Below are 27,682 nucleotides of genomic sequence, written 5' to 3'. Positions count from 1 at the left end.
TCATACCTATGGACAATTTAGAGTTACTAATTAACCTTACATGGATGTTTTTAGAATGTGGGAGAAAACCCATGCACGGGGACAACATGCAAACTCCACACAGAGGTGCCCAAGCGGAGATTCGAACCCAGGTCCCAGGCTATCTCCTGACTGTGTGGCCAACATGCTAACCACTCGGCCACACGTGGCCGATCTGGAACCAAATAACTGCAAAAACGAGGAATGTCAACCGGTATTTTTTCCAGAAAAAAAAGAATGAAAAAAATGGTTTGTCTTATATTTGGGGTCTAGAGATGTACACATGCACACCAACAGGTGGTGGTGCCAAATGGCTTCTCTTCAAGGGAGTCAGCGCTTTTCTTCCACTCACTCACACACACCCAAAGACAAGTAACGGCAGAACCGCCGATTTTGGACAAATTTTTGCCTTTTTTGGTCTATGATTTTGTCTTAAAAATATTTTTACAAAAATGGGTCTTGAAAAAGAACCGTCTTATATTCATGATCATCTTATATTTGGGTCAGTACGCTAAGTCATGTATTGGTAACAATGTTGTATCAAATAACCCCTTCATAAATAATGTAAGTGAAGACAAACCATGAGTATGGGCGTGCTGGTCAGATCTCTCTCCGTCACAAGTCTGTCCTGATCGGTGACATATAAACCTTTCTGGGCCAGAGCCTGGATGACAGCGTTGTGGCCCAGTAAAGGCTTGACTGCATCGCTGCGAAGTATCAAGCTTCCCGCGCGGCAGTAGAGCTCCGCAGACTGAAGAAGGCAGGCCACTGGAGGCTTCAGGTGTTCCTGGTTGTACTGGTCCCTGTAGAATGGCTCCACCAGCTCGTCTGGCACTTCATCTGTACAGCGAGAAAGAGGGAATTGTTACTTTTAAAAGTGAAAGTACTGTGCCAAAGGTCACTAAATGACCACAAAAGATGTTTGTCACCGAATTCCACTTCCTTTCAAAGACACACATCAAATGTTCTTTGGGATCATAACTTTGGACAGGTTGTTAAAAGATCGTGGTCGAACACATTACTAAAAACTAGGGCTGTCAAAAATTGCATGTAACTAACGGCGGTAATTAATTTATGTCATTAATTTCGTAAAATCTTTTAGCGTAATTAATGCTTATGCATTATGGCAAGCCACGCCTGTCTGTCATGACCACAGATGGAGGCACCGTGTAGCGTCCTCACAGAGTTACACAGAGTCTGACACGCTTTTGTAACTTTATTCTGACCTGAACACATCAACAGCAGTGCAATTCCAACACCGTATATGTCTCTCCAACTCACAAATACGTCTCTAGTCCCTTTGTCATCGGAACGACACTTGATTCACTGACACTCAGCAACAGCTTTTTTTGTCCGTGTATGTGTGGTCTAAATAAACAGAAATGCAAAGAAAAACAGTAAGTGGGCATTCTTATCACTCACATTGTAACTCTCACTGCGGAAGTACAATTTTCTGCATTTAAGTCAGCTCAGAAATCCCATAAAATACATCTACGCTCAAAACATGTGAATTCAACTTAAATTACTGTAAGTTGTGTCTTTGAACGCAACCCATCACGGCTCATAATAGCACGGTTAAAATGTGATTCAAATGTTCTGCTACTATTAAAAATGTTCAGACATTTGTGCGCCCTTTGAGCTTGATTTAAATTTTAATTTTATTTGGAGCTGTTAATACATACAAATATATATAATCTTGTCCTGTCAATTATCTTTCTTTCAATAAAATACAGTAAAAGTCCACATATTTGCAAATGGTGATTAATTGTGATTCATTAATTTAAAAACCGTGATTAATCAGATGAAAAATTTTAATCATTTGACAGCCCTACTAAAACCATGATTTATGTTGAAAATGTGATCAGATTCAAAAAACAGCTGTGGCTGAACGCAGCCTGTTTTAGCATCCAGCAGCTTTATCTATCTCAGCACGTGCTTTAAAATGTTGGTTGTGCTATTCAGCTCTTGGCGTTACACTTGCCGTACTCTTGTTTACACTCAACTTATTAGCTGACTGAGCGATTTGCTCCTTACCAGTATTACAACGTCGGTTCTGTTGCTGCTGTGTTGTGCAATACAGTCGTCACTCGCTCCCTCAAGGTTTTTTTTTAAAGAACAAATTAATTAATTAATCAATTAATGAATTATCGCTGTTTCGTTGGTGACTATTTTGTATCGTAAAGATTGTATTTTGAAAGTCATACAAGGGTTTTCTATGTTATAACTATGAAAATATTCCATTTATTAATGTGAATCCTAATTCACTTATTGCAGTTGGGTCTGGAACCAATGAACCGCCACAAACAAGGGATGACTGTATATATTTCCTTTCCACTTTCTCATGCACTCCATCATTGTAAAGTTAAAAAATAATAACTATGTCTTGTACAAAGAGTTTTAAAAGTTCAGGAATAACAACTTCTGTCATTATCGCCTACTTCTAATCAACACCCCATCCTCTTTGCCTTGTAGGTAAATAAATGCCCCAGATTCAAATTGACTTTTGAACACCATACACGTTATTGCTGCTTCAATATATTTGTAACTCAGAGAGCACCACCTTAATGAACTCCGCCAGTTCAAACACTTATGAGATTAAATCTTAACAACTCCGGAATGCACCACTATCACTGCAAATTGCGTGTCTGTTTGTACTTCTACATCAGACAGATGTGTGAGTGCTAATTTCTACTCACAAGATTAGCAATGCCTGGGCTTTGTAGCACAACACGCATTTCACATCACTGTTGTTAGCCACAACTCGTACTGTTAATGATCAGTCTGCTGTTGACACACACCTCTGCCTCACGTGTATCATTGTAGTCACACAGGGCCCTGTAGAGAAGTGTGTGTGCATGTTGCTAAAGCTACTCATCCCAGTATGAGTATAGTTTCCTCTCATATGGAATGAAAAAAAAGGACATTTAAGGAATTAATTTTCTCGTCATTGGTGCTCACACAATCAACAACAGACAGAAAGGAACTGACAGAGAAACATAAAACTTGTCATCAAACTGCTAGCATTTAACAGTAGTTGTACTAAAAAAACAAAACAGTATTTAAAGCAACAGGCAGTTAGTAACATCGAATACTACAAAGGAAATACCTCCATTAATGAATTACTATTAATTACTATTACCCTCAACGCTTTGATAACACAAAACCTTAAAACTAAGTCCACTTAAAAGCTTTCACAAACTTACTTTGTGTGTACCTGCACGACTTTACTCTAACAGTTGTATCTGTTGTCAGGAACACAAGAAAATCTGCCCCTTCAACGGGAGAAAAAAAAGCATCTTTTGTGTTGGCCATCAAAGAGGAAAAAGACAGGAAGTAGCTGCAACAGGAAGTCCAGGAACGTAGATGACTGGTGCCCTGGAGACCCCCAGGACACAGCTTAGCATAGTCAGCAGTGTTTATCTCTGCTAGCTATCCTTTGGGGAAAAAAATCAACACAGACTATATTACTGTAAGTGTGCGTTTTGTTAATAAAAGTTTAATATTGCCCTTTATTGCTATCATATTCTACCAATGCACCTTTACCACTTTAAAGATCAAACCTTTGCAATAAATCACATTCAAGCCACTTAGGACACCATCTCAAGTTCATAAAGTAATCCTAACATCTGCACTGTCCACTTTGATGTACAAATAGAGAATAGCATCACACCATTTAAGGTTATCGTACAACATTTCACGTGACAAAATTATTTATTGTACCCTTTGGTACATTGAATCTTGCAGTAGTAATAAAGATGCGAACAGAGGACACTTCCGGCATTGCTTGTTTATTCAGCCATCTTGGATCACACTTCCAACACCAAATTACACAATACTACGACATCCTGTAAGGCACATACATTTGGCAGCCCCCAAATATTTTAGTAATCATGTATTGTACTGAAAATGATTTTGATTAATTGAGTAATCCAAAAAAACATATGTTTCCTTGGTAAGAGCAATTTTAAATACACAAGAGAAAATAAAACATTTCACTAAATAATGAACGACCAATTGGTTTCATTGCTTAGATAATCAACTGTTTTATTTCTTAAATTATTTCTTAAAATGTATTCTCTTACATGACGGTGTTAAATTGCACATTACATTATGTTGATTGCTGCGCATTTATAAATCCTAAACTTAGACAGAGACAGACTGACTAGAAATAGACAAATTTTGTTTATAAGATATTGAGTTCTTATAGTGTTCAAAGTAAAATGAAGACACCTTCTGTAATGGAACACATTACTCTCAACTAAGTGAGTGAGACACACACTTCCTTGTTCCATTACACAGTATTGTCTACTAGAAAAGAGCAGCTACTGATTAGTAAGATCAATTGTTTTTATTTGCCATCTTAACTCACAGCACTTTGTTTTTGTAAATTAAATAAACCCTGCATGAAGTCACATTACCATCGTAATAAACTGCCACACAATCGACAGTTGTCATAATTAAGAGAAAGCTGGCCCTCCACATGGCTAACGTTATGTTGTGTTGTGTTGTGTCTTTGCAACATTTTATTGTTTTACATACATGCTGTGACCATGCAGTAGCAGGTAAATTATAGTTTCATTTGGTTATGGTTTAGTTTATTTCGAACATGCATACAGTTTACATTGAATGCTTCATGTTACAATTCACAATTCCACATGTCCGAAAAGGAGTAGGAAGAAGCAGAGCTTATGATAACATGTAATACTTACAGCATTTTGCCATATTTTGATCATTTTAAACATTACCGGAACGTCTTTCCTGGGCGCATTGATTTCACAGAGCCCATAGATAGGAACTGACGCTACTATCATCAACAACAGAGGCATAGGAAGCGCGTGTCTGTTTGCAACTACTAATCATGGCAGGCGTGAGAGCTGCCAGTCAAACTAGCCGTGTACAAACAAAACAGAGAATGTGGGGTCATATTTTACAGATCATTTGGTTGTCTGTTCGTAGTTGTTCATATACTTGTTCTTGTTTCACTGTCAGTACAGATTGGTGTCCTATCGCATTGTTTTGGAGTGGGCCCGTTACCTCTCGGTAGTGGTGTGAGGCGCTGCGTCCCTACGCCAGAAATATAGTTCTTTGCGTTAGCTGCCACAATAACAATGTCGCTGTAGCTTGGTTTATATACAGGTCAGTTATGTAAATAGAACATTGTTGGCGTTTTTTGGAGGTTTTATTTTAGGACTTTATAGTCGAAATAGGTGTCTCCCGTTACGTGCGTTGTTAGCTTCCACATGCTAGCTGTTTTTCTCTGTTTAGAAAGCACAGAAATGGGAAAGATGTGGGGTCATGTTTCACATAATGATTGTGGATGATGGGCAAAATTCCAATAAAAAGTGCAGTTTTCCTTTTAAAAGTATATTTTAGAAGCTTTTTGTGAAATCTACATTGGTAAATACAGCAAAATATTTTTTTAAAACTACATATTCAACTCAACAGAGTTTGGGTTCTGTAATGTTCTATCAAGAAAGCTGTCCAATTAAGTCCTTACTTTATGCACATGTTTTTTTTACTTCTTTTGGCCCCATAACAAAAATACCAGTGTGCTAAGCGAACCACATCAATGTGCACACCAAGTAACTTAAACATTTCTGGTCCGGACTAGAGTACTGAACCACAAGTGTAAATGCAGTCTTGTACACTCAAGCTCTGTTTGGGATGGGAAAATCTCTCTGAATGTTCTGAACTCCTGTTTCAATGCCGGTGTTTTATTTACCAGAATAAAGGAGGTGTCACATACTAAAAATCTAGCTCAATTTCTCATAGTTGTTCTTCTTTGGATAGCAAAGTACTGGAATGAAGTTGTGCACTCAATTGTGCCTCAATTGCTTCAAAAAAAATTAATCATTAATCAGTTCAATAACTTTGCCAATACCGACGAATTAAAAGTAGATGTTGTTATATACTTGCACCTTTCCCCTTTACAAACATATCGCTTATTCCGAACCAGGCTGCACAAGCTCTTGGATACTGTTATGAATTGGGCCACAGTTCTTGCCAATGCTCGGAGCGGAAAGTATGTCACCAGAGGGACAAGGAAAAACAAGGCAGAAGGACCCGGTGTTCTCACATGTTGCCCTCTTTCCAGTATCTACCTTCTGCATCTCTCCATCCTTTCATGCAGCTGCAAAGGAATCACATGCAGTAATGTCTGTCACACTAGAAGACATGTAGCAGTTTGTCTTTTAGTTGTCCTCTTCTGAGATTTGTTACCGGGTTGAAGTTTGAACTTTGAACTCCGAATGATGCTTTCATTAGGAGTTGGGAGGACAGGAGGCACACCACAGTCATGGATGAAGATAAATCCAGAACAAATCCACATAAAGAAATACGTTCATGTCTCTGGCGAAATCCAAGATTAGTGGCAAGAAATGCTAAAAGCTGTTGCAGGGAAGGTTCCACTGAAAGTTAACAGCCAGCTGTTTAGACTGTTGAATGCTAAAAACAAGAGACTTTAAAGCAAAAGCAGCGATGAAGAAAGTATTCATTTTTGTTCTAGAGGAATTGCCTTATGCTTTTAGTGAGTGCTGCACTCATATTGCAGACTAACGTTGGCACTAGTTAGTGCTAACACAACACAAAAAGTGTCCTGGCTGGTCCACCACTATTATAAACCATGTTCCAAGTGACAACCTATCATCCTTGTTGCAAGACTGGTGTACCATCAACATTATATATTTTCAACCTTTTTTAATGTTCGAATTTCTACATGCTGTTGCTTTAAAGAAGTGGTTCTCAATTAGTTTCTGTTATGCCACACCAAGGCACAGACATGTTTTCACACACCTCCAATTTGAAATACTATTGAGAAACGGATAATATCTATTTATTTATCTGTACTGCACAGAACTCAGTACTGAACTTCAAACTGAAACCAAGAAAATGCAACAAAATGGAGAGCTGTGAAGCATATAAGCGTATTCAAGAATCAAATTGCATGTTGAGTACGATAAATCTGTACATGCTGGTCTGCACTAAAGTTGAAAGTATGTAAATTCCGGTGTATAAGCTGCACCAAAAAAATTGACAGGAAAAAAAAACAGGTTTGTTCTTATATAAGCCCCACCAGTGTATAAGTCGCACGTGTCCGCATCATAAAATGACTTATTGTGGCATGCACGAGTCCATCAGGACCAGGCAGCTCTTTATTTGACAGGAGCCAATCAAAATAAAAACTCATAACGAGAAATTGCACGTGGTCATTTCTCAATATAACAGTCTCACTCACAGTGTCATCTTACAAACAACATTAAACTCACACAGCAACTTAACACTCAAAAGGCACCTACAAAATATACATTACAAGTACCAATACGAGTTTAAAATAACAAACAGCAGCTATTTTATCATCTACCCATGATGCATTAGTACCAGAAGAGCAGTTCATTGGAGAACAAGCAGCATAGAAAATGGTGGACGGCGCTCCAATGCTGCTTCTGTCCACCAGAGAGACTCAGAGGACAGAGACAGAGCCCAGAGGGAGGCTGACGTCATTGCAGTGCCCCAAGGAATGCGTTACTCAGACGCAAAGGATTATGGGAAAACTTTAAAAGAGTTGTTTTTTTCATTTCACACTCATATCGATACATGTTTGTATATTTGTCAGGTGCACCTCTTGAGTCTTAAGTTGCTATGTGATGTGATGTGATTAGTGTTGTTGGTAAAGTGTTCTTAATAAGATGACACCATGAGTCAGACTGTTACGTTGTTATATTGTTATATATAATGACCTCCTGCGATTTGCAATGGATTCATAAGTTCGTTGTGAGTGCACTCATAGCTCCTGATTGGCTCCTGCCAAAGAAAAAGCTACCGTTTCCTCACTGACTCCCGAGTGGCACAGTATTTAAACAATTAGTAGTAGTTATGAAGTAAAGGAGATGTCAAAAGATTAGAATGTAGCCATATAGCCACACCGCTGTATCAGCCGCAGAGTTTAAGAAAATAATACTCCCTGCCTCTCACGCCCCCCCGACAGTTCACCGGGTCCCCCCAGGGGAGCCCGCCCCACTATTTGAGAAGCACTGCTTTAAAGCAAGTCAACAGTATTCGTTGATTCATTAATTAAATCTATGGCTAGATGAGCTAATGGCCAAAGATTGTCAATACAGCATAACAGTACACAAAGACAGACACATTTTTGTTAACATTAGAAATGCAGAGTGATTGTCCCACCAATGAACACAGATTGTCTATTAAACATAGGAGCTAATAGCCAAAGATTGTTCATATAAAAGGAGTGTCTGCTGGACTATACAATTGTCCCTTGCCACTTTGCAATTCAAATTTTGTGGCTTCATTCTATCACAGCTTTTTTGAAAAATATTAATAAATCATGCTGTTTCATGCTTGAATACGGCCTATTATTAGTCAAAACATGAATATTTCAGCTAATGTTACATGTTTCTTGCCTAAATTAAGCATTTTCAAGCATAAAAAAGCAATATTAATTAAAATACAAATATAAGGCATTCAAAAGACACATTCAAAGATGTTGACGTAGCATTCTACATTAGTCACTAGGTGTCAGTAATGATACTCTAATGTTTAGTGAGACACACAATCAACTGACTTGATCGCTGGAAGGACAGGCTTTTATAGCATGTTTGAATGATCTCACAACAGGCACAATAATTCGTCATAAAAATCCCTCATAAAAACACGGGCGTAAACCACGGCAACCTGAAACTCAACTCTGAAGCCCCAACGTAACTTCCTGTCCGCCACTCACTGCGCTCCGCTATGGAACACATTTATAGCAACACACATGAGCACAAGTCTTATTTATGTCTATGTAAATGGCTTATTTACTCTTATTATGTCTACTATATTAATACAAGTGTAAATATGAGGGGTGTTGCTTCATGTCTAGAGGGTCTCTAATAATGTTAAAAACAGTAAACGGGTTTTGTATGCCCTAACTACAAAAATATTCCTTTTATAAATACGGAATCCTACTTCGCGGAAATTCACTCATCACAGTCGGGTCTGAAACAAATTAACCGTGATAAATCAGGGATTATTGCACTGCAGAAACTGCAGCTGCAATTTTTGGGGAATGTTTTTTACAGAAACAGAAGAGACTTGAGGGTCCCTCTGATATCATCTGTGAGCCAGAGTTGGCCCGCGCTGGAGTTGAATAAAGGTGCATTAAATAATGATATACAGTCAAGTATTTGTGACCTGAAACATTGCACAAAACATGCACACCTACTGTGTTTCCTGTGCAATTATTTTTCTGACAAATAGACCACATGTTAGCCCTGTTATTAAACCCCAAAATCTAGTCCCATAAGTAGGGTTGACTTGAAGTTTCTCACACAACAGCTCTACAAACTCTACAAAACACGCAGTTTAACTTTAGGACGTTTAGCCATGTCACCACGAAATGCAACATGAATAAGTACAAGTCTGTAAAATTTCAGCAAGATTGGTTGAAAAACATGTCCGCCATTCAGCGGGACTTATAGCAAGTAATTGTCCATAAGTGAATGTATGCAAGCATGACTTCTGACCACAACCCGTAGGGGGCGGACCAAATGTAATTTAAAGTATTTGCAGTCAGTTGAGAACATTATTGACTGTTTCACACACAGTCATGTTACATAAGAGTTTCTTTCCTGCAGGGAGGAAAAATTAGCAACGGACAAGTGACAGTTAAACCAATAATCCCATGTTAGGGGCTAGTCGGTTTGACTTCTGCCCGTTCATGAAGGGTAAACAAAAATGTCTTCACTTAGTCAGAAATATGCAAATCGTGTATGATATTCTTTCTTATACTGTATGTGTAGAATGGGACACTTGTGGTGTTAAAGACTCGCTTACCAGAGCCAAACGCCTTGGCCACCAGCCACGTCAAACTGCAGGAGATCTTCGCCCTGGTGAGGTCATAGTGATCGAAGCTCCTGATGGCAGGGACGATGAAGGTCCGTCTCATACCACTGTCATCTCCCATCTTCTTCGCTTCCACTGCGGCAGGGCAGGAGGAACCAAGCGAGTCAGAAATTCCTCCAGACTCAAGATGTCAACATCGCGGGAATTCAACGCAGCGAGATCTCCCCCCCCACCTTTTTCCAGAATGTGAAGATAAACCTTCTGATGTTCACATCATTCTCACGTCCTGGTGTTGTGGTTTGGTCGCTTCCCTTCCATTCCCGAGCAAAACATCCATGGAGATAACAGAGCTAGAATACGACAGAGTCAGAAGAAACTTTGAAACAAAGAAGGGCGTTTGTGTCCATGTTGTTCCTTTTCTGGTCCTCTCCCTCCCTCTCTTTCCTCGCAGAATCTGCTCTGCGTTTTTCTCGCACAGCAGAGCCGAGTCCTGATGGCTCTACTGCGCATGTGCACTCCACCCACCGTTTCCATCCTTTTCTGACTCACAAGCAAGAGTGAAATTAATTATTGAAACATCCATATTTGTGAGCACGAACAGACTGCACTGTCTAGAAAGTGAGAGTTCAACATTTTAGTATTTTATAATTTGATTTTTTAAATGTGTTTTGAACTTACATGTACTGTACATCTATTTCAACAATGTTCAAAAGCATTTTCAATGCCAAACATGTAATGGCAGTGTTATTACTCCATAGTTTAGAAGTAGCTTCCTTTAAAGCAAGGAAACATGAAAACAAAGGGGTTACCTAAAGTAACAAAGCATTTAGACATTTTCATTATCATCCTATGATCATTTCTTTTTACGTTTGATAAATTATCAGGAATATATATATATCCTCATTGCATTTTCTCAAGTTTTCTCACAAGCTGTGCATCACTGAAGTTGGCTCTCCCTTAGGAAGCCAGTTTCGTCTCGTGTTTAAAAAAAGCTGTTCTGTATCAAAGTCAGTGATATAAAAATAGAAATTTAATCAACTTCTATGACCCTCATCCACCATGCGAGCAATGGAGACGTTGTTGTGAATCCTTCTTTACTTGGACAAGAGGAGCACAATTCTGGATGTATGTGTCCATGGCCACCAAAAGGTGGCAGTAATTAAAGACAATGTGGTCAACCTGCCGTACAACTCTACCGAAGAAGAAAAGTCGGAAGTTAGCAGCACACAGCTAACCAAAATGTGAATGTAAAGTCAGTATTTATGCTTTTATTGCCGCATTTTGCTCTCTTACGGTTTAAGATAATAAACAGAACAGATTAGCAAAACGTCGAAGCTTGAAGGCGTGAGCCCAGCTTGCTAAGTGCAAAAGAAGACGTTAGCAGAAGTTAGCATGGCTTGTCATAGTGGACACGAGCTGGCGCTAAGTTAATTAATGTAGTCCACTTGTGGTCATATCACGTACAATACGGTATTTGTGTATCCTAGGTGTGAGCAAAACTGCTTATCTTAAATATGTTGTGACCCTTGTCTCTTGCAGGCATCCAGTAGCTTATGGCAAGCAAAACAAGACATCCCTCCTTGAACAGCATTATCAACTTGAACCCCCTTCCTCAACTTTAAAGAGAAAGACACCGCTTTTCGGATTTAGACAATACCAATTTATCTATGCACTTTCATACCCATAAAGCAATGAAACCTTATTCTTTCACAAAGGACATTTCAGACCACACAAAGAGGCACACAAATTGTATTTGGGAAACTCATTATTCAATATTAGTTCTCCAGATGGGAACACAGACTCCCGATGGCACATAAGAACACACACACAAAGGAAAACCTGTTAAATGTGCTAAAGGCAGCTTTCAAAACTGGCACTGCACAAACTAGAGAAAAAACACGTGATTTTAGAAAAGAAGCGCAGTACATAAATATATATTGTACATTTAACTAAAACACGTTTTTACACGTCAACCATTTTCATGGTTCATGTTCCATCCCTTTAGAACGACCTATTCTTAAATGCTAAATTGGAGCCCAAATAAATTAATACAAAGTCTACAGTCTTCTAACTGTAAGAGTAGCACATGTTTATTATAATCATTAACAGTTTGCAAACAATTTTACATTGGATGACCATGCAGCAGCTTTTAGGAACTGCTACCTCCCCCCAGTGCTTGTAATGTGTTCCTGCAGGACATGAAGAAACGACGTGTAAATCACACATTGACCAGCAGATAGCAGTAGTTACCTAATCATTGAGTTTATTTAATATTTTTGGAATAAAAAAGATGGCTTTTCATGTGCAAATAGCTGAATATTCACCTAAGATGTCGTGGTGATAATGCACAGCTTTAAAAAAGTATATTAGTGTTTAAAAATAATTTGATTTCTGATATAATTCATACCAATTGGGATTTTATTTCCTGTCTTCTGTATCTATTGAATTGTCTTTCTCTGCAACTCCACAGTAATCCACAGTCATTTGCGAGTCATTACCAATCATAATATACTTAGCATTTTCAATATGAATGCTTGGATGCTGCTGCCAGACTGATGCCTCACTGGGAATGTCCCCTGAATGCCGGAGAATGTCGAGTTTTCTCAGCATATGTGCTGCTTCACGCCCCTGTGTTCTCTGCTCTGCAGACCAAATTCTTCTTTGGTGATTAATTTTTGCTGACGACAAAACCTTTTTTATTTTGTTCTCAAAGCATTTGCTCTCCTCAAGGGGAACCAAAGTCTGCAACACGATAGGCAGTTTGTGTTTGGGCATGCGGTTGTCCTTTGGTAGCAAAGGTATGACTGTGTTGTGTTTGTGTTGCTTGTTAATGGAGTTGATCAGGGCCGAGTTGGTCTTCACCTCCAACATGCGTGTGTTGAAGTTGCGGGTGAGCAGCAGTAGAGTAAAGGCCGAGTTGTTGATAGCATCCTCTATGCACTTTAGGGTACTCTTTCCAGGTATGGCAAAGTCCTCTGAGAAAGTTGCACCCTTATGACCGATGACAGTCTCTAGTTTTTCCTTCATGATCTCTGCTACTTCACTATCTTCTGGAGCGTGTAGGATGACAAATGAGTAAAATATTACCTCTTCTTCCTCCTCCTCGTCTGCGCTTTTGCCCTTATCCATCTCCATTGAAACAGTGCTCTTGGGTAGAATGTTGTTTGTTGCAGAAGCCAGGGAAGGCACCATGGTTGTTGTGGTGCTTTGGTTCAGAGGTTCTTTCTTGGTGAAATCCTTATGCTTTCTGTGCTCACTTTGAGATGCTACATCCATCTTTGAGTTTTCACAGCCAGGTAGGTCACTGCATCTTGGCTGCGACAACACAGACGAGAATTGAGCTTCCTCAGGAGAATTGTTGTCGCTCACAGCAGGCGTAATAAGGCTTTGTTCAGGGTTTCCTGGTGCTTCTGGAGTCATTTTGTCCTCCTCGTAAAGGACTGTCGGGGGCAGGCTGATCTCCAGATGTGTGGGAAAAGAAGGCTCAGAGCAGCTTGACTGCAGTGTGCTGGGAAAGCATCTGACCTGGTTTGTAACACCTTCAACCAGGCTGTTAGGGGCATCATGATAAGAGCCTGATTTGAGATCCCTGGAGGGGCACATCCACAAAGCAAGCTGTGGCCCACACACAGCTTTAGCTTCCTCTCTGAACGGATCATATAACAGATCCTCACCCTCTCTTGTTTTTGGACCGTCACTGGAAAGGGCCCTCTTGTAGGCAAGATTCCTTAAAAGCTGATCACACAATCTGTGGTTGAACAGAATTTTAAAAACACGAGCCAACGCTGCCAAAGATTCTCCTGGTAAGTGGCCGGATTCACCACAGTGGTCCGCAAAGTCTTCTAATCTACCCTGGCTCTTCATCCATAGTTCACAAAGATGCTTGGCGAGGTCATGGTCCCCCAGTCGGCCAAGTTTGTCCAGGGCTTGCTCCTCTTTACGGAGAATAATCAGACACAAGGCATGTATGATATTATCTTCAGGAGACTCCCCAAGCTGGAATGTCAGGCTCAAGACTTGCTCCGGTGGGACGCTGACGAGTATGTCAAAGACATCCCTCAGGCCTGTACTGTCAGATACCGCCTTCTGATTCATTTTAAATTTTTTGGTAGCAACTGTGCAACATAATACGCTTCCCTGTATGTTGTTAAAGGTGGTGTGTAATTTCCAAATCAGGCTGGTCCCTTGAAAGAAAAGCCACAACATTAGAGCCATACACGCAGCATGGAAGCTTGAAGACGCAAGTATAATGTATCTTTGAATTATTTGTACAGAAAGATAATATTAACCTAAGTTCTCAACTGTAATACAAACAAAGAGCTGTTTCTATTTACCCACTGGCAAAGAGTTCTTGAAGCCATGATAGTGGCTGACTTTAGCCTGTGCTTCCAGCTTAAATCAGGAAGTCCCCCACATTGCCTCGACTCAGCTTAGTTTAGACAGCCTCTCTCTTCTGCTCAGGAAACTTCTTTTTGATTCTCATGTAAAAAAATATTTACAGAACAAACCTCTGGAGGAGAGGCTACTTTTTACTAGTTTAACTGTAGTTTGCTAGCAGCCGCACCAATGGACTCTCATGTCATCTGCTTGGCAGCCTTATGATGTCATGAATGACAAGGTATGGCAGCTCATGATGGACAAAAGGCAAAGCAGGAAGCAGTCAGCCTGCTTACATTTCCAAACGTGTCACTTTCATTCCAAACTTGTCGCCTTCTCTCTCAACTTTGCAAACATGCCTGTCTAACGTAGCCTTTGCGCACAATAGGCTCAGCAAAGGAATTCTGGCACTTCTTCCCCACTCTGCCGAGAGGCGAGTATATTTTTATCCATGGAGGAAACCTCCAACCCTGTATTTACCAGGGGTGGGGTCACACTAAGCAGAGTGCAAGCCAACATCAGGTCCCTCAATGCTGCGCAAGACAGAGAGCTGCTCTGTTCTGGGTGCAGTCCGATATGTTTGCTGTGTGACCACTTCTGAGGCCTTACAGTAACTCTATAGGAGAAGCGGTTTTCAAGCCTTCCATAAATACTGCAATTGTAGAGTTGCTATATATACTGTATGTTCTCTTACAGAATACAGTATCACTATTCAGTTGAGCTATAAAGTGCATGCCTCTCAAAGCTACAGCATTACTGTACTAGTGCCAAAACACACCGTATAGTTACGTGCAGAGGTAGCTATCCACCACGCTTTTTATGTAGAATACTTCCATTTGGCACAATATACAGTATCTCGCAAGAGTATACCGCTCACATTTCAGCAACCATTTTTATTACGGTATGGCTTCTAAAGTGACAGTGCTATAAAATCACACTTGGCTATACAGTGGTGTGAAAAAGTGTTTGTCCCCTTTCTGATTTCTTATTTTCTTGCATGTTTGTCACACTTAAATGTTTCAGATCATCAAACAAATTTAAATATTCGTCAATTACAACACTACTGAACAAAAAATGCAGATTTTAAATTAAACTTTTTATTATTAAGAGAGAAAAAAAATCCGAACCCACATGGCCCTGTGTGAAAAAGTGATTGCCCCCAAACCTAATAACTGGTTGGGCCACCCTTAGCAGCAACAACTGCAATCAAGCGTTTGTGATAACTTGCAGTGAGTCTCTTATAGCTATGTGGAGGACTTTTGACCCACTCATCTTTGCAGAATTGTTGTAATTCAGCCACATTGGAGGGTTTTTGAGCATGAACCGCCTTTCTAAGGTCATGCCACAGCATCTCAATAGGATTCAGGTCAGGACTTTGACTAGGCCACTACAAAGTCTTCATTCTGTTTTTCTTCAGCCATTCAGAGGTGGACTTGCTGTTGTGTTTTGGATCATTGTCGTGCTTCAGAACCCAAGTTGGTTTCAGCTTGAGGTCAGGAACAGATGGCCGGAATATACACCTTCAGGATTTTTTGGTAGAAAGCAGTATTCATGGTTACATTTATTAGAGCACGTCTTCCAGGTCCTGAAGCAGCACAACAGCCCCAGACCGTCACACTACCACCACCATATTTTACTGTTGGTATGATGTTCTTTTTCTGAAATGCGGCGTTACTTTTACGCCGGATGTAGTGAGACACACACCTTCCAAAAAGCTCCGTTGGGCATTTCTGTGTGGAGTTAGCATGTTCTCCTCGTGCGTGCGTGGGTTTTCTCCGGGTACTCCGGTTTCCTCCCACATTCCAAAAACATGCATGTTAGGTTCATTGGCGACTCTAAATTGCCCATAGGTATGAATGTGATTGTGAATGGTTCTTTGTCTATATGTGCCCTGCGATTGGCTGGCGACCAGTCCAGGGTGTACCCCGCCTCTCGCCCGAATTAAGCTGGGATAGGCTCCAGCATACCTCCTTGCTGCGGATGGATGGATGGATGGATATTTTCTGCAATTTTATTTTGCAGTTGATTGCTTTTTTGTGAGCATATTTTAGTTCACTCCAGTGTAAATATATCTGCTGTGCATATGTTGCACTTGTTTGGTGAAAAATTTAAACAAAAAAGTTTCTCAAGTATGTGTGTGTATCTGCAATTATCTGTGTGCATGTGAACTGTCTGAAGAATTTTCTACAATTGAAAGTATTTTAATATTGTGACAAAGCGTAGAAAATATGAGTGCTTTTCATTGTGCCCAACAGTGTGTCATTGGTTAGACAATAATATGCTAATATGAATGAAGTGTGTGCTGTTTGGTGCAAAAGTTTGATGTTGATCATGGTATGTGTAGTTTTGGATACACTGTTTCATTTTGCAGGATATATGAGGTATTTTGCAGTTTGGGTGTGTGGTTGTGTGAACTGTGTTAAATGTTTGATAAGACGAGCGTGGTTTGCAAAATTGTGTTCTAGCTTTTGGATAAAATTCATAAATCACTGAAGAATTATTGACTGTTTCCAAAGACACAATGGCAGCGAGATCAACACGTACACCACCTTCCTGTTTTGTCATGAGTTATTTATTGAATTCAGTAGTGTGTCTCACCTTCTTTATCAAATGCTGGCACTTGCAACTTTCTTTAGCTCCATTTTGGGTTATTGAGGTGAGAAACACGACTGAATTCAAGAAATAACTTACGGAAAAACAGGAAAGTGGTGTTCCTGTTGATCTTGCCGCCACATTGTGTCTTTGGGAACAGTCACGTCAAGAAGTTTTCTCCGGGAACTCCGGTTTCCTCCCACATTCCATAAACATGCAGTTTAGGTTAATTGGCCACTCTAAATTGTCCATAGGTATGAATGTGAGTGTGAATGATTGTTTGTCTATATGTGACCCTGGCAAACAGTCCAGGGTGTATCCCGCCACTTGCCCAAAGTCCGCTGGGATAGGCTCCAGCATACCCCCTAGTGAGGATAAGCGGCATAGAAAATGGATGGATGGATGGATGGATGGATGGATACCTCATGAAGCTCACTGAGAGAACACAAAGGGTTTGCAGCCTTCAAAATAACAACTTTGAGCTACTTTCTAAAACATAAGACATATTTAGAGTTATGTCACACTTTTTTGTTAAGTACATAATTCCACATGTGTTCATTCATAGTTTTGATGCCTTCAGTGAAAATGTAGTCATGAAAATAACGCATTGGATGAGAAGGTGTGTCCAAACTTTTGACCTGTAGTGCATATGCATTTTGAAGTGTTTTATGCATGTAAAACTATAATCGCAAAACTATAAAGACGGGTCTTGTGTTAACATTTTTGACATTTTAGAATAGATTAATTTGATTTACGTTATTTCTTATGGAAAAAAATGGTTTGGTTACAGTCAGACATTCTGAAACTAATTAATGATGCTAAGAGTACTGTAGTCAACGTTCATTTTGGAAAGCATTATAGACTCAACACACAGCCACTGCTGTCTAAATAGCTGGCAACACAAGTGAGTATTTAGACAATTGTGTCAGCCAAGCATGGTGTTGGTAGTGTCATGAGTGCTGCATGCACTGGGGAGCTGCGGTTTATTGAGGGGAAATATGAATTCCAATATGCTAGGACATTGTGACGCAGAGCATAATCCCTTCCCTCGGGAAACTGGGCCAAAATGCACACAAACATGATAAGGAGCAAAAATACATCTCCAGTGTCTTGTGTCTTGCTGAGGAAGGTGATGGAGTGGCCAAATACACTCCTGATCAAAATCTTAAGACCAGTTGAAAAATTGCTAGAATTTGGATCTTAATGAGGTTTTAAGTAGAGCTACAATATGCAAAAGCAAGAAAGGGAAGTGAGACAAAAATCATTTGGAACTTGTAATTTAAACAACAACAAAAAAGACTGACATAGGTTGTTTATCACCTGATCAAAAGTTTAAAACCACAGGCTATAAAAGCCAAAATCTGCTCAAAATTTTCATTTTCTGTCAGGCATTCACACTGTCATGCCCTCCTGATGGCTAACGCTAAGAAGCTTTCTCTTTTTCAACTACATAACTGCTGCATAAGCAAGGCCTCTCACAGTGTGCCATTGCTGCTGAGGTTGGACGTAGTAAGACAGTCATTCTAAATTTTTTAAAAGATCCTGAGCATTATGGAACAAAAAAGTCAAGTGGTAGACCCAAAAAAATCACACCTGCACTAAGCCAGAGGATCCGATTGGCTGTCCATCAAGACACAGGGCGGTCTTTGACCCAAATTAAAGCCCTTACTGGTGCCGACTGAAGTGCAATAAAACAAACAAAAAAACAAAAAACTAATTGAAAGACCTCGTCTCCTTCAACGCCACAAAACTGCCCGTTTAGACTTTGCCAGGGTGCATCAAACATGGGACATTGAAAGGTGGAAAAAAGTTTTATTCTCTAATGAGTAAAAATGTAACCTTGACGGTCCAGATGGCTTCCAACGTTACTGGCATGACAAGGAGATCCCACCTGAGATGTTTTCTACCCGGAGGGGGGTTGATCATGATCTGGGGTGCTTTTTCTTTCGGTGGAACACTGGAGCTTCAGGTGGTGCAGTGTCGTCAAATGCGCGGGTGTTGCAGCGGGCATTCCTCATGACTGAGGGCCCTCGTCTGTGTGGTAACAGCTGGGTTTTTCAACAGGACAACGCTGCAGTTCACAATGCTCGCTTGACCAAGGACTCCTTCAGGGAGAATAACATCACTCTTTTGGACCATCCTGCATGTTCCCCTCATTTAAATCCCATAGAGAACATTTGGGGATGGATGGCAAGTCAAGTTTATAAAAATGGCCATCAGTTCCAGTTGATGCCCTTCGTGAAGCCATCTTCACCACTTGGAGCAATGTTCCCACTAGCCTCCTGGAAACACTCACATCAAGCATGCCCAAACCAATTTTTGAAGTGATTAACAAGAACAGTGGAGCTACTCATTACTGAGTCCTACTGAGAACATTTTTTGTTCTGGTTTGGAGAGTTTTTTGTTATTTTTTGAGCGATGGTCTTTTGATCAGCTGATAAACAGCCTATTTCAGTTTAATTGTTGTTTTCAATCGATTACTTTTTTAAAGTGCTTTTTGTCTCACTCCCCCTTCTTGTTTTTGCATATTGTAGCTCTACTTAAAACCTCATTAAGATCCAAATGTGCAAAATACAAATTCTAGCAATTTTTCAACTGGTCTTAAGATTTTGATCAGGACTATATGTCTCCTCCAGATCTGAACCCTATTGAGCACCTGTGAGGTATCCTCAAGTAGAAGGAAGGTGGAGGAGGATTCCAGTAACAACCTGTACAGCTCTGGTAAATTCTATGACCAAGAGAATTAAGGCAGTGCTAGGTAACAATGGTGCTCACACTAAATATTGACACTTTGGACACAATTTGGACATGTTCACTGTGGGGTGTACTCACTTGTGTTGGCAGCTATTTATACAATTATGGCTGTATGTTGACTCATTTTAATCCATCCATTTTGTGTGCCGCTTGTCCTCACTAGGGTCGCGGGTATGCTGGACCCTATCCCAGCTGTCTTCAAGCGAGAGGCGGGATACACCTGGGACTGCTGTACTCACTTTGGGGAAAAACTCTATGTATATTTATGTTAATTGTGCAAAGACCCCTGAAAATGGAGTAGCTCTGCACAAAATGGTTGTAACTCCTAAATGCTAAATGTCATATTTTTGGGATTCTCAAACTGGAAGTCTACACTTCGATCACTTTTTTTCCAAACCCATTGTGGTGTATCAAAAAAATCACAGACTTTGCCAGTCCAAATACTTCTGTACATGCCCTCCTGCTGTGCGCACATTCGGGCTCATCCTCAGTCACAGTCAGTTACATAATGAGTGCCGAACGTCCATCTTTATTGAGGTCAGTCCTTTTTAACGAGAGACACGCTCTCTCCCAGCAGCTGCGTTAGTCACCCTGGCAGTAAATTTGGGTTCACCTCCGAGCAAAAACCTTTCATAAGAGGCTCTGTCAAGTTTTGCAACGTATGACATTGAGCAGGGGGGAGGGAGAATGCATTCTGACCTTCGCTTGTTTTTTCTTTTGATCTCAGAGGGGGTGTAATATTTTACCTAACCTAAACTTCCTTCATTTGAAACACGACTAAAATGCACAGATGTGTGTTTGTGTGCATGGTCGCTGGCCGTGGGAGAAAGCCTTGGGGGAGAAATACAGAGGGGTCACATATAAGAGGCTTTGGGGCAGACAAGTGAAAAGGAGGCCCTTTCTTGGACAGAGACCATGGATTAGGATGAAAGACACAAGTGTGGGGGATGCTCTGTTTTTTTATCCCTCACATGCACTTGCTACATCTCTCTCCTCTAATTCTGCATCATATCCATTCAGGAGGAGATTTTAAGAAGATGATACTAAAAGATATCTAGTCGATGTCAGGTCAGATAGATAACATAAACACAATGAGCTTAAGTTTGACAATTGAGTTCCGAACAGATCGATAGCCTCTTTAGAATTCACTTTGTGAATAAGAGGCCACGAAATGCACTGCTCTTTTCCCAGCCGCTGGATTCGTCACACATGCTAAGAGAATTTAACACACCCGCTTCCAGCAGGCAAATATATGTGCTCCTTCCACACGTACATGTGAAGACATACACATACTTAGCCTCTGAAGGAAACACCTGCCCTTCACACACAAAGGTTTCCCAATAACCCTTTAACATTTGGATTTTTTTTGCTGTTTAGCCAGGAAAACAGAACAAATAGCTTAAAATTTTCACGCCACACTGCATCTTGCTCAGATAGAGGTTATGTATGGGTGATTGCAGCTTGACGACGCCTCCGTGCATGCAGTCAAAGTCAGTTCATGCGTGTGCTGCGAATCAAAGCAAACACAACTGAGGCTAGTTTATGCTGTTGACAACAAGGGGGCCAGCAGATCTGAGGTAATGTGACAGTTAACTAGCATTAATTCAGGAGCAAAGGTAAATGAAGCGGGCCCCCGGACACGACAAGGGAGTGCGGTGGGGATGGGAAGACGTGTGTACTGTACCACACTGGACTATGCTTGGCTGAGCATGTAGGGCATGCCAACAACAATGCATAATACAGCCTCTGGTGATGGGGGATGGATACACACACACATTCGCACGCATGCACAGACATTGACGCTGATGGGGCACGGAGCAGTTTATGCTCTTATCAAGAGACGAGCTTTGATCAGGCTGACAGGAAGAGCACTCGCCCCCAGAGGAATTAGCCAAGTCTTGCCTTGCAAAAGCACATCCACAGTAAATCAGCCATGGTGCGCTTGCAACCGAGCAGAGAGAATATCCAATATGTAACTTAATTAATATGCTAAATGTATATAAAGGGCATATACTGTATGATTCTCTCCAGTTTCAGCATCCGGAGTAACATGTCAAGAGTGGCATGGTGACTGTAAACATGGATTAAAAATGATCTCAGTTTAGTAGCTTGATTGGTTTTCAGCAGTATTATGGCACAGCAGGTCGGCTTACCAGTATATTGTTTTGTCAATAGAAATGTCTTCGTGGTTTTTTTTACATACAAGTATTTTTTTAATTTTATTTTTAAATAATATTATCCATTAAAAATATGTAATATTCATTCATAAAAAATATTTTTATATTTTATTTTAAATGTATTTTTTTTTTCATTTCTTCTGCACAGCGCAGAGTGTTTTTGCTGCAGCGTCATTGCAGTGCATCATTTTTATTTTTGTTTTATTTAGTCTTCTAAAGACTAGTTACCTTATTTTTATATTTGCACTGCAAACTATATTGCATTGCAACAGCTTATGAATGTGAAAATGCTATTTCAGTAATTGCTTGTACAGTTAAAGGTTTTATGATACCAATTGTTTGACGCCCAGATTATTTCAACCATAATTGGTTAATATGCGTAACATTTTTCAATATTGTACAATGTTGTACAAATCTTGTACAGATGGTGTTTTGACAATAAAGCTAACTTTATTTTGTCATTGCAGCTAATTCAGAGGGGTCAAACGCTAACTGGAGCCTTGATGATATTGAACATACATCTCATAAAGGTAATACATACTTTACATACATTTACTTATATTTACAGATTAGAGTATTGACTCGACCGTCACATGACTTAGAAACTACAGTATGTGTTCAAATGGAGAAGCTAGCCTGGCTCATGGAGAGCACTTTCTTTTGGAGAATGTACGTATATGTACTGTGTTCCATCCTAGCATCTTATTTTGAGGTATAAAGTTTAGTTAATATGTCCACCGGCTTGTATATTTCAGAAAGAAGGGCAGTTATCATGAAGCGAGACAGGAGGCGAATAAGGACATTAATTCTCTCCTGATGAACAGAACTACAAAAACAAATGGACCCAATCTGGCTGCACTTGCCGTTGAAATGGATGCCCATCCAGAATCCCGTGCCCAATCCCCTTTTGTCACTTTTGTCCGTCTCCAAACCCTGCGGATGCTCTGCTTGTATAGCAGATGCTTCTAACCAAAAGATGCGAGGCGTGAAAGCAATGGGGGAAATTCATTGCATATATTCCTGCCCCCCTCCGTTCACCATAATCACCACAATTAGCAGACATCTGCAGTGACTCCAAAGCTACGAGTGTATTCAAGTAATCAGAGCGGCTTCACTGACGCCACTGACTGCGGCCCCCTCTGTGATGGGCCTCATCCCGAAGGGAAGCGTTCCATTAGAAACTCTGTGATTAATTGAGATGGAGAGTTTGCTCCTGGCACCGCAGCGAGAATGAAACCCGACGGGAGGCTTACGAGATGGCAGAATTGGATGCAGGAATGGTGGTGTTGTTGGTGAACGAGGGGACCACACACTTGATACGGCACACAAGGAGCTCACACTGTGGTTTGCAATTAGCTGAATGAGCGCATTTACGAGGATATGAAGATTTTCTGGACCATCAAGTAAACAAAAGCGTTTTGGGACCCACATTTATTTGCGTCTTGTGAATGAAAGCAGCGGTGAGCTTGCACAGAATGCAAAATAGCAAACAGCTATCTAAAGTGAGTTATTAATGATATCTTATTTGTTATTCTTTCTTGTTAACATATTCAAATTTCAACAGATGTTGTGAAGTTTTGAGCGCTACAGGTAATGTTACCTGTAGAGATGTCCCGATCCACTTTTTTTGGCCTCCGATCCGATTTCCTTTTTTTTTTTTAATAATAATATTGCTGGATTTACTTTTCTATTATACAGAATGACCAACAATATTGTTTGGCTTTTGTGAGTCAGGTCTATAATCCAATAAAAGATCCAATAAAAGTCTATCAATTAAAAGATAAAATTGGAAAAAATGGGCGTACTTTTAGGGTAGGACTAATCATTTGGCATGGATATAGATCCATTTGGTGTAATTTAGAATATATGGCTTTTTTTAACAAACTCTCTTCAACGCAATAGTAATTTATTGACGGTCCCTAGTATAAACAACCAGCGGTTAGAGCAGCACTTCCCTTCCGGTGCGAGCTCCCTCCACAATGACACAGTATTCCGGGCACAGTGAGGGGGAACTACCACTGTAGCTACAGATCTGAATATTCGACGTCCAACGTGGAATTAACTTCACCATGGCACACCACGGACATGTCTGCATGGTAGTGTTGCGTTTTCGTCTTCTTGCGGGTGGCGGGAGTCGAGTGGCGGGAGTCGAATGGCAACCAGCTTTGAGGCGCATTACCGCACCTACCGTGTTGGAGTGTGGCCCAGAGTTACGGACATTATACGGCAACCGGATCGGCCCGATTTCATGGCGGAAGCCGATATTATCCGATTTTCAAAATACAGCAGATCGGCAGCCGACATCCCTAGTTACCTGTATATTACAGGTCCCGTTTTATTCTGTTTTATTTATATTTTAGAACAATTTTAGTCTCAGGGGTCCCATAATTGTGTATTCCAAGAGTGAATCCCAAAATAAAGCCTTTATACTGAAAAATTAGAGAATTTAAAAGTGCTTTTTAGTAAGACCTATCATGTTTGTTTTAACGCTTATGAGCTGGCACATAACAGTTACAGCAGCGTAACATTAAGGACTGGGGGAGGATGCAAACGTCAGCAACACTAGTATAGCTGTGCGAGCTACAGTACTAACTGTACAGTTACATTTTAAAAGCAACATCATGCTAGGTTACTGAAGAATAGAAAAAGGCTTTATTTTAAGCTGTGCAGCAAAGCTGTCTTCTGTGTAGTGGTGGGTCTATACATGGGACAGGCTTATTTATCTAGGTGTGGGTCAGAGGCAGTATCGGGTCCATGTAGTATCGGGTTGTCTTTATGTCTTGAAAACCCGGAACTTCAATAAGAGCACCGTGTCTCTCAAAAGCGGAGCAAACGAGTGAGGGAGATGATAGATTTCCCTCACCTTTGGTGCTCATAAACAGGCTCAAGGGACACATATTCCTGTTATGCCATAATTAAAACTCAATTTTGCATAATAGGAAACCTTTAAAAGGTGTCCAAGACTGTCAAGTTAAAATAGCACTTTTTTTGGAATTTTGCCCATCATCCACAATCCTTATGTGAGACATGAACACACATGTGTTTCTCTCTTCTGTGCCTTCTACAGATATAAAAACAGATAAAAAGAGACACCTACGCCACCTACAAAGTCCGCTGTTAAAACACCTCAAAAAACCCCAACAAGGTTTAAGGTTGACTTCGGGCGAGAGGCAGGGTACACCCTGGATTGGTCGCCAACCAATCGCAGGGCACATACAGACAAACAACCACACTCACATTCATACCTATGGACAATTCAGGTTCACCAATTAACCTAACATGCATATTGTTGGAATGTGGAAGGAAACCCACGCACGGGGAGAACATGCCCAACAGTGCCTCTGCTGGTTCCAGCCATGTCGTACACTTCATTTGGCTTTAATTGCTTCATGATGCAACGCAACAATCAACGGAATTCTTATTATGCCCGCTCCTCACCATCACATCTAACTTTCAGTGTGACAGCTCATAAGCAGATTTCCCAAAATATATAGTTGGAGCTATTTCTTTAAACTGTTACTCAGTGGGTAATTTGCATAAATTTTAACGCCTTCCATCGCAGATGACAACATGTCTGACAGCTCATTACTGGCGCAGTAGGAGATGTCACTCTTATAAGGCACAGTGCAGTTAAACCTCCACTTAATAAGTTGGTCAGGAATCAGCTTGTCCGACACTTTCCGTTGACACGCACACGCACGCACGCACACATACACACACACACACACACACACACACACACACACACATAGCATATTATTGTTCATTAGAGTAAATACATAGAATATTGCTCTGTCCGGTGTCAAACATGGCCTTACGCCTGAAATAGAATATTATAATCTTCCCATCAACTGGCAAATGTATTTCATTTGAGGCTGACATTGTGAATTTCATTATGAAGCCGCCACAAATAATTGTAAGTAATAACATGTGATTTTGTCAAACAAGCCTGAATAATTTCATAATGAGCCACCGATGCAAACGTGGTGATTATAATGTTACGGCACAATTCTCCAAACCTTTTTTCAAACTGCCTGATGGAATGAGCAAGGAATGTGAACAAAGGAAGGTAAAAATGAGATGTTTCATGGTAAGGAAGCGGCATTAACGATATTGAAGAAGTAGCGAGGAAACATTGCTGAAGAATATGAACAAAAACATTCTGGAAAAATATATTTCATTTCACATAAATAATGTGCTGAAGTCTTGGTTTAAAAGAATAATAAGAGTGTAAAGGGTGCTATATGAGGGTTATTTCATGTCTGGAGGGCTCTAATAATGTTAAAAAACATATTTAGGAAGTCATAAACATGGTTCCTATGCTCATACTTAAAATATATTCCATTTATTTTGAATCCTATTTCACGGAAATTCACTTATCAATTAACCGTGATAAACGAGGGACTGTATGAAAGGGAAATGCCTTACCCCCCCTCGCATAACCAGCACTTTAATTGCAAATTGCATATCTACAATCTGGATGTGAACCATGGAAATAATGCCACATACTGAGCTAGTAAGCTTGCTGCTGTGTGGAGCACACAGCACTCACACGCTGATATCATTAGCGGCACAAAAAACTATACCGATATGAACCAATTTTTCTGTCAATATCAGACATCCGTAATTTCAACTATCATTGAAATCGATGGAAATATTGTGCACTTTGAACAAACTGTCCGCCAGTGAAAAATGCTAACTTCTGAAGACACATTTGAGTCCTTTCACCTAAATTGGGACAACATGACCTTTTAATTTGAAAGATTGATTTGAAACATCAAATGGACCAAATGTGGAATTGGCGGACATCTTGCTTTGATGGAGTCTGTTTCTAAATAAAGAAAGGAGTGAGAAAAGAAGCTTAAAAGACTTTCCTTTGGATGTTTGAAAATAGACTGAAAGCTGAAAAAAAATAACTGGCTGCTATTGATGTTTAGAGTATCATTGCCACCCGTTGTTCAAGTCGGCAGTTAAATTCACACAATAATCCAATGATAAGCCACTTTGCTAAGACTCTTTAGCAACTGTTTTAGCATACACCCACCTTGTGGTCCTTGGTGTGATCTCCCACTTCTCAAAGCAGGTGATGTTTGGAGAACCATCATCATGGTTACCAAATAGCAAATAGCCCCCTGCTGAGGTTATTAGGATGTTGATATCACACCTAGCTGCTCTGTGTTGCCGCGTGAGGCCTTAAGGTCAAAAGGGATGCGGTACTGTAATCATGTCGTGTGTGGCTCCAAGAAATGCAATAATATTATGCACTTTACCCCCTTTTTACATATACACTGTAACAATGCAGTTGTCCAACGTAATAGATTCTATATATTAGATACAACAACGTGACAATAAGGAGTTTTGGAGGACACAACTGTTAGCAACACTAGCATGGCTATGTGGGCTACTTTGCTAACGTTACAGTTACATCATGCTTGGTTAGCTTATTTTCTGGAGAAAAATAAAATGGCAGACCTCGGGCTTTGTTTTAGGATGTGTAAACAAATGTTTAACAAATTATTATTATTATGTATATATAAAGCTGTTCCCCATGAAGTGGTGAGCGTATACGCAGGGCCAGCTCATCGAGCTAAGGGCCGATCAGAGGCGGTATCACGTCCATGAAGAAGGACGTTTTTCCTTCATGACATCATGAAAACTCAGCACTTCAAAAGCGACCGTTTAAGCGTTTGTTTTCCTCTAAAAGGCGCGGCAAACAAGCTAGGGAGATGATCGATTTTTGTTTTGTGTTCATAAATTGATTTTAGGGACGCATAGTCAAGTCGATTTTGCATAACAGGGGACCTTCAATTCATGGCGTCACATCTTCCTAAAGAAAGAATATACCTAAAACACACACACATACACACAGGAAGATGAACGTGGTTTTGAAGCAGCAGAGGATCTAAAGAGAGACTTATCCATGC

General features: G+C 40.3%; 2 protein-coding genes across 6 annotated transcripts in view; both read right to left on the bottom strand.

The window, feature by feature from the left end:
* Nucleotides 1-10,321, bottom strand: part of camsap2b (calmodulin regulated spectrin-associated protein family, member 2b) — a 42,165-nt gene extending 31,844 nt beyond the window's left edge. For 2 of the 3 annotated variants that reach the window (XM_054766198.1, XM_054766214.1), the window contains exons 1-2: nt 9,850-10,320; nt 599-858 (exon numbers count right to left, since the gene is read on the bottom strand). In XM_054766198.1, coding sequence (XP_054622173.1) covers nt 599-858; nt 9,850-9,979 — 390 coding nt within the window. In that variant the 5' untranslated portion in view covers nt 9,980-10,320. Of the gene's footprint in view, nt 1-598; nt 859-9,849 lie in introns of all 3 variants that reach the window. The other variant, XM_054766207.1, reaches the window with a different exon arrangement.
* A 1,264-nt stretch (nt 10,322-11,585) lies between these two features.
* On the bottom strand, nt 11,586-14,442 carry ticam1 (TIR domain containing adaptor molecule 1). 3 transcript variants are annotated; one of them, XM_054766257.1, is made up of 3 exons: nt 14,197-14,442; nt 12,946-14,042; nt 11,586-12,047 (listed from the first exon to the last, which is right to left on the bottom strand). In XM_054766257.1, the coding sequence occupies exons 2-3, from the start codon at nt 13,951-13,953 to the stop codon at nt 12,018-12,020; spliced, it is 1,038 nt and encodes a 345-aa protein (XP_054622232.1). In that variant the 5' UTR covers nt 13,954-14,042; nt 14,197-14,442; the 3' UTR covers nt 11,586-12,017. The 3 variants fall into 3 exon arrangements, with proteins under 3 accessions (XP_054622232.1, XP_054622222.1, XP_054622211.1); XM_054766247.1 differs by having other exon boundaries at nt 11,586-14,042; nt 14,193-14,442; XM_054766236.1 differs by having other exon boundaries at nt 11,586-14,042.
* Between the last annotated feature and the right edge of the window lie 13,240 nt (nt 14,443-27,682).

The sequence above is a fragment of the Dunckerocampus dactyliophorus genome, chromosome 2, assembly GCF_027744805.1.
Source record: "Dunckerocampus dactyliophorus isolate RoL2022-P2 chromosome 2, RoL_Ddac_1.1, whole genome shotgun sequence".
Classification (NCBI taxonomy): domain Eukaryota; kingdom Metazoa; phylum Chordata; class Actinopteri; order Syngnathiformes; family Syngnathidae; genus Dunckerocampus; species Dunckerocampus dactyliophorus.
Note: the sequence above shows the minus strand (reverse complement) of the source record. Positions and strands in the feature narration are given on the sequence as shown.